At 38.9% G+C, this 7,245-nt stretch overlaps 1 protein-coding gene across 1 annotated transcript in view; it reads right to left on the bottom strand.

Annotated features, from left to right (window-relative positions):
• LOC122151034 (zinc finger protein 77-like) overlaps positions 1 to 5,811 on the bottom strand; it is a 7,246-nt gene extending 1,435 nt beyond the window's left edge. Inside the window, exon 1 of the mRNA XM_042782331.1 lies at positions 5,083 to 5,811. Within this exon, the coding sequence (XP_042638265.1) occupies positions 5,083 to 5,811 (729 nt within the window). The remainder of the gene's footprint in view (positions 1 to 5,082) is intronic.
• Positions 5,812 to 7,245: the final 1,434 nt, after the last annotated feature.

Genomic DNA, 7,245 nt, shown 5'->3' with positions numbered 1-7,245 from the left:
CCTCCTAACCTAATGCCTTTAAACGTGAGGATGGAGAGACGTTTTGTCTCATGTACTCTGGAGACCTTAATAGGAGGGATGAGTCCCTGGAGAAGGACATCATGCTTGATAGAGGGCAAGCCAAAATGAGGAAGACCCTAAAAAAGATGGATTGACTCAGTGGCTACAATGGGCACAAACAGCAACAATTGTGAGGACAGCACAGGACCAGGCAGTGTTTTGTTGTTGTGCATAGGGTTGCTGAGTCCAAACCAACCTGACAGCAACTAAACATGTCGTCTCTGGGATTATGATGTTATCATGCTATTGACAATGTAATATTGACAACAGCTTCGTTTTCACACTTCAAAATCTCTGACACTAGAATTGCTCTTAAAATAGAAAATAGATGAATAAGGACTTATCCAGATGGTGAAATTAAAGGGAGACACCAAGATGATAAGAGTGTTGGCGAAGGACACTGAGATCACTTGCAGTCCTGCTAGGATGCAAAGCAGGCATATTTGACCTCAAAGCCAGGGACAAGACTTCCTCTTAGACCAAGACCACCTTCTAAGGGGGAGTCTCCTTGCTCTCATTTCAGAGATCTCACCACACATTTTGTGGGCCCTTTTCATTACTCTTTTCAAAACCTAAGAGCTTCCTCAGCATAGAGATGATGGCTATATTTCTAAGTTACATCTAGAACAGGTCTGGGTCCACTGAATATCTCTTCAGTGTTTGAAGGGGACATCCTTAATGACACAGGTTGGTACTGAAACCCACTGGCAATGCAGGTGTCCAGGTCTCAATCCGTAGGCTGCTTCCTAAGCCGCAGGAAATCAGTGACTTCCACCCCAACTCCTACCTCCTCAACCTGGAACAAAGGAAGAGCACCATCCAGGCATCTTGTAGGCAATTACTAAAGGTAGCTGATACTGTGGAGTTCCTCCTGGGTGAAACTCCTAGATTCTGGACCAAAATTCAGTAAAACTGAACGATGGGTTGAATTTCACACAAAATGACTAGAATTCAAATAAATGCTCATCCCAAAAGACATTTCTAGAGACAGCAAGACCCTGCAAAAGAGAAACATCTTTTGCCATATGTTGAGATTACAGATTTAATCATCTTTGTTTTTAACACTTGTGACTTTATGTTCCATAAATATATAATGACTTATAGTAAAAAGAAATCAACTAAGAGGCATCAGTTGTTCTGAGTACTCGTAATGTTAGTAATATTGCTGCATATCCAGGTATAGCACCAAAAGCCTAGATTATCAGCCTCTGAGGTTGTGGGTGAAAAGCTGGGTGTTGGAAGTACAGGAGGAAGAGAGCACCAGCAAACACCCATCTCTGTTAACAGAGTGATACACATTCAGCCAGGAAGCCAGCAAGCCAGCATCTTGATTAAAACTTACTAGACGACAGGAAATGTACGCCTCAGCAAGCACCTTTTCCTGTACGTATAAAAATACTGTAGACAAAATAGAACAGTCCAGAAGTAGGCTGAAGGTTAAAAACACCTGGATCTCTAGAACATGCCCAAGGGGCTTTGGGACATGTCTACAGCATGTGACTGGAAATTGAGGTGACAATGTTCAAATATGACCAGGACCGATAAGCATTCTTCCATCTGGTACTTGCCTAGATCCAGTTGCCAACATTCATTCCCCTATCCTGAGGACAAAATGCTACTGTGAAGCTACAGTCACACTGATGCTATTGCTGTTGTTAGGTGCCACTGAGTCAATTTCAACCCAGAGACCCTGTGTGACAGAGAAGAACTGGCCCATAATGTTTCTAAGCTGTAATCTTTATGGAAGCAGACTGCCAGGTCTTTCTCCTTTGGAGCTTCTGGGTGGATTCAAGCCAACGCCCTTTCAGTTAGCATCTGAGTGTTTAAATATTGTACCACTAGGGCTCCTTAAGGCCATATTATTCAGTACTAAATTGGGAACAAAGGAGACAAGGACAAACTAATTTAATTCAATTACGGACCATGCACTGTGGACAAAGTCCTGATCAATACAATGTGGTAATGAAGATGAAGATATCACAGGTTAATATCCTGCAGAGTATCTGTCTTCCACTACAAGGGAGAAGCTATGACACAGGGAAACAGGCATGACAGACAAGACCCAGCATGGTATTAGCAGCCTGGCTTTGGGACTGCTAGGAGATGGGCAGGCACTCAGAAGAAACAAAATATCACCCTGTTGAACACAAACAGCTTCAGAAACATCAGTATGAGACAGTGCCACTCTGTGACTATGAGGGGTCAATACAAAAGTCAGTCCACCAAATAAGAATCTCTGAAGAGAGAGAAAGACAAGGACATCATTCAAAGCACAAAAGACCCCACAAACTTCCATCCTAGCCAATGGGTGACTGCGGTTTCTGTTCAATAAAGGCTTCAGCTTCAGTCTACTTTTCCAACATTGCAGATACAAATTAAGATTCCCAATCATAAAATTACCCTCCCTCCCTCCCTCATTTATTCCAATCTAATACAAGGCCCTACTTTGTTGCACTTTTCCAAACTGGTCAAACACACTCCCAAATCTCATAATAATCTCATACTGAGAGAACCAAGGTTACTTCATGGTGTGCAGTTTCTACCTCTACAATGAGTCAGGAATCTCAACTGCATGTGCACAGGAGATGTGCTCCTGGATTTCTTCAGCTAGAGGACACTGACGTGAACAATACTTAGGGTTTCATCATCAGAAATGAATAAAAATCACTGTAAAAGATGGCAGTTATAGGAATTAAAGCAAAACAGTAGAAACAAAGTCAAAAGGTATATGTATATATTTAGTACCATTACCTTAGAATATATAAAGAAAAATAGATACAAGGATGAATTAACAATCATCAGAATAGGATATTTTAACATTCCATCTCAATCAAGGAAATAGTTAATGAAACAAAGGATAATAACATTTGTAAGCACACAACACATTATAAAACCTATGTATGAGTTTTTGAAGCAACATGTACATAACTATTTGACAAAAATGCTAACTGTTTTGAATCACCTGAAAAATGAAGAAATTAAACATTAGGTGATCACATACAAAAATTAGTTAAATATGCTGAGTCTATCATTTAAAGATAGCATTTAGCTGTAACAGAAAGCTCCCACAATTTGCCATATATATATTCCAATCTGTATTTCAATGATGGAAATGTCAGAAAAAGTAACTTCATAGCCAGTGCAACTTCTTTAACAAAGCCATCAGGGAACTATGTTTCCCGCCTTTTTGGCTGCAGCATTAAAACTGTTAGGGTGGAATCAGGGTAAGAACAAGGTGGTTACAACAAAAGAAACCAGGTAATATGAAAGAGTTGGAGATAAATAGGGTCAGAAGTTGAAGCAGTATGTGCCTGAGTACAAAGAAAGGTCTCTGACAGGAGCTTCTAGAAAAGCTTGTGGAAGCTGTCGATTTAGAAGGAACCAAAACCAAACACATGGTGTTTGGTTTAAGGCTGTTGTGTGTGTGTGTGTCTGTGTGGTGAAAATAAGTACAACAAAGCATATACCAATTCAAAAATTTCTGTATATATAATAACTTTCATTACATTCTTGAAGTTGTACAATCATTCTATGTATTTCCTAATTATTCCAACATCATTGAGACTGTTCTTGAATGACAGAGCCAGAAGTCAAAGAAGTGCTGTAACCTAAGCTATTTAGTCTCCTGAAGGCCTAGCAGAATGGAAAGGAATGGTTTCTTTGCTTGTGTTTCCAACACTCACTTGTGCACCTTCCTCTTCTGGTGAACTTTAAGCAAGAACCATAAACAGAAGAGATTGAACATAAAATGTGGTATTAATTAGCAACCAAAAAATGTGGAAGATGTATTTTTTTATAATAAAAACCAAAAGGGAAGGAAGACACCGAGCCAGCCAATTTCAGAATCCATAATACTGGACCAGAAAATAAATTTGAACAATCCCAAAATCTCATAACATCATGACTACATATCAGAAATAAAATGCAAACTACGAATAAAATATATTTTACATAAAATTACACTATGCTACCCATTTTAACAAAACAAAACTACCTTTCTGATTTCAAAAGATAACATAATGGAAATAAGGCAAGTTTTATGTAACTATACATACAGTTATTTGAAGGATCACACAACAAACTATATGTTGTATAGCTGAAACAATACATAAAAACCAAACCAGATGCTGTTAAGTCAATTCTGACTCATGGAGCCATGTGTTTCAGAACAGAACTGCGCTCCATAGGGTTTTCAATGGTTGGTCTTTTGAAAGCAGATTGTGAGGACTGTCTTTTGAGGCACCTGGAGTGGAGTGAACCACCTACCTTTCCAATTACTGGTCCAGCCCTTAACCATTTGTGCCACCAAAAGGATACTTAGGGATATTGTCTTAGATGCTTATATTAGAAACAAACTAGAAATACATAAGAGATCCATATTAAGGATGAGGCTATTAGAAAGGCAGTATTGTATTATAACAATTAACAGATTTCTTTCCTGAAATATACACAATAAAGGGATTGCTATACCTGAAGGTTTTCCCATCCTTTACACTCATAAGGGTTTTTTTTGCATGTATTTTCTTGTGTATACAACAGGCTTTAAAAGTGAATGAAGGCTTGCCTACATTCTTTGTATTCTTAGGATTGCTCTCCAGTGTGTTTCCTCAAGTGTCCCTGAAGGGATTCCAGGCATTTATAGGCTTTCCCACATTGCATACATTCATAGGGCTTTTCTTTACTGTGTGTTCTCTCATGTCTTTGAAAGCATGAGGGAAACATGAAGGCTTTCCCACACTGCTTACATTCATAGGGTTTCTTCCTAATATCATAGAGCTTCTCTCCAGTGTGTGTTCTCATGTGTTCTCTAAGGGATGAGGGAAAACTGTAGGCTTTTCCACATTCCTGACATACATAGGGTTTCTCTCCACTGTGCATTTTGACATGTAATCGAAAGGATTTGGAACAGTTGAATGTTTCACCACACTGCTTGCATTCGTAACTTTTCTTATCAGAATGGGTTCTCATATGTTCTCGAAGGGATGAGGGAAAACTGTAGGCTTTTCCACATTCCTTACATACATAGGGTGTCTCTCCACTGTGCATTTTCACATGTATTTGAAAGTATTTGGAACACTTGTAGGATTTCCCACATTGTTTACATTCGTATGGTTTCTCGTCAGAGTGCGTTCTCATATGTGCTTGTAAGGAGGTGGGCCAATTGAAAGCTTTCCCACACTGTTTACATTCAAAGGGTTTCTCACCAGTGTGCGTTCTTACGTGGCTTTCAAGGTATGAGAGGACCATGAAGGCTTTCCCACATTCTTTACATTCATAGGGTTTCTCTCCACTGTGCATTTTCACATGCTTTCTAAAGTATTTGGGACAAATGAAGACTTTGCCACACTGCTTACATTCATTAGGTTTCTCTCCACTGTGCATTTTCACATGTATTCGAAAGTACTTGGGACAACTGAAACCTTTGCCACACTGCTTACACTCGTAAGTTTTCTGTTCACTGTGTGTTTTCTCATGTCCATGGAGGGAGGAGTAACAAGTGAAGGCTTTTCCACACTGCTTACACTTATAGGGTTTCTCTCCAGTGTGTGTTCTCTCATGTTCTTGAAGGGATGAGTAAAAACTGAAGGCTCTCCAGCAATACTTACATTCATAGGGTTTCTCTCCAGTGTGCATTCTCACATGTTCTCGAAAGTACGTAGGACAACTGAAGGCTTTCCCACATTCCTTACATTCATAAGGTTTCACTCCACTGTGACGTCTTAAATGTAGTTTAAGGGAGGAGAAATGCATAAAGGTTTTCCCACATACTTCACATGCAGGGATTTTCTGTCCTCTGTGATCACTCATACGTACCCTACAGATGAGAGGCAAGTTAATGATTATTATGACAACATGTGTCATTTGTAGTGAATGGTATGTTTTTTGCACTGTCTACATCTTTTCAAAATGAAACACCCAGAATACTTGGCTAAGGGCTTGAATAAAGCCATTACTGACCATTGTTTCCAACTGAATTATGTTTTATACACTCAGTATCTATATCATATTTATTAAAATATTATCTTGTGAAAATACTCTCAGTACAGACTTGTTTACCTACGTTTAGCCCTTAACCATTTGTTTATACTTATATACTACGTTTATACTTTTTTATTTTCAAGATAGTTTAATGTTCTGCTGCCACTCACCTTGAATGTCTCTCCTGGGTTTGGTGATCTTCCATGTTATCAAATTTTCCTTTTTCTACCAAATTGTACCAAGAATCATTTTTTTCCTGACTTATGTTTTCGTCACTGGATATTTCATTCACAAAAATATCCTGCTGAGGACTGGATCCACTAGTTTTAACTTGAGCACAACAATCTGTAAAAATTGATAAAACAATTTTATTTTATGGAGGTCAACAAAGGAAAGAATACAGACCTTATGAAGATTTCTTCTCATACACTGATGCATAAAGGGAACAAATAAGGGAGAATGGATAAGTAAGCAACGGAAGACACTGAAGACTTCACTATTAATTAAGAAAATGAGTCAACACAGCAGTCTCTCTAGTAAAAAGAAATCAGTTGCTGTAGAATTGACCAGACTTATGATGGCCCCATGTGTATCACATTAGAACTATGTTCCATAGGTTTTCAATGGCTGAGGTTTGGAAGTAAATCAGCAGACCTTTTCTTCCAGGCACCTCTGGGTGGATTAAAAATCTCCATTTTTCAGTTAGAAGCCACAACACATTCACCATTTGCACCACCCAGGGATTCCATCTACCAAAAATACTTCCAAAAATGGAGAGTAATGTTATTAAATAGGATATTATCAGAAAGTAGGAAGGAACACAAAAAAATGCACTTGTCCAAGTGCTATCTTTAAAGGAAATCATGTGGAAAGTTTTTGAGCATAAAAGAAGGAAAGTATGTGCATGGATGAAAAGTGAAACAAGGAAGCCAAAGTAAATTGCAAACTTCATTCTTCTAAAAGATTTTTCTAATTGATTTTCCAAGTATTATTCTCTGTCCAAGCCCTGTCCCTCCCAAGAATCTTTGCCTTGCTGGTGCTCATAGGCACAGATGCTTGAGAGTGGTTCTCCCTTCTACTGTCCCCAGGTCTCACATGAAGAAGAGCCTAGGATGAGGGAGGATGGTGAAGGACAACAAGCATTTCCCTGAGATGCAACAATGCTTTGGTGTTCATGGGGCTGAAGATGGTTAAGATTAGGTTCAA

The sequence above is a fragment of the Orycteropus afer genome, unplaced genomic scaffold (assembly GCF_000298275.1).
Source record: "Orycteropus afer afer isolate SDZICR_OR568_19922 unplaced genomic scaffold, OryAfe1.0 scaffold00291, whole genome shotgun sequence".
Classification (NCBI taxonomy): Eukaryota; Metazoa; Chordata; class Mammalia; order Tubulidentata; family Orycteropodidae; genus Orycteropus; species Orycteropus afer.
The sequence above is the reverse complement of the archived record's forward strand: the minus strand, read 5'-3'. Positions and strand labels throughout refer to the sequence as shown.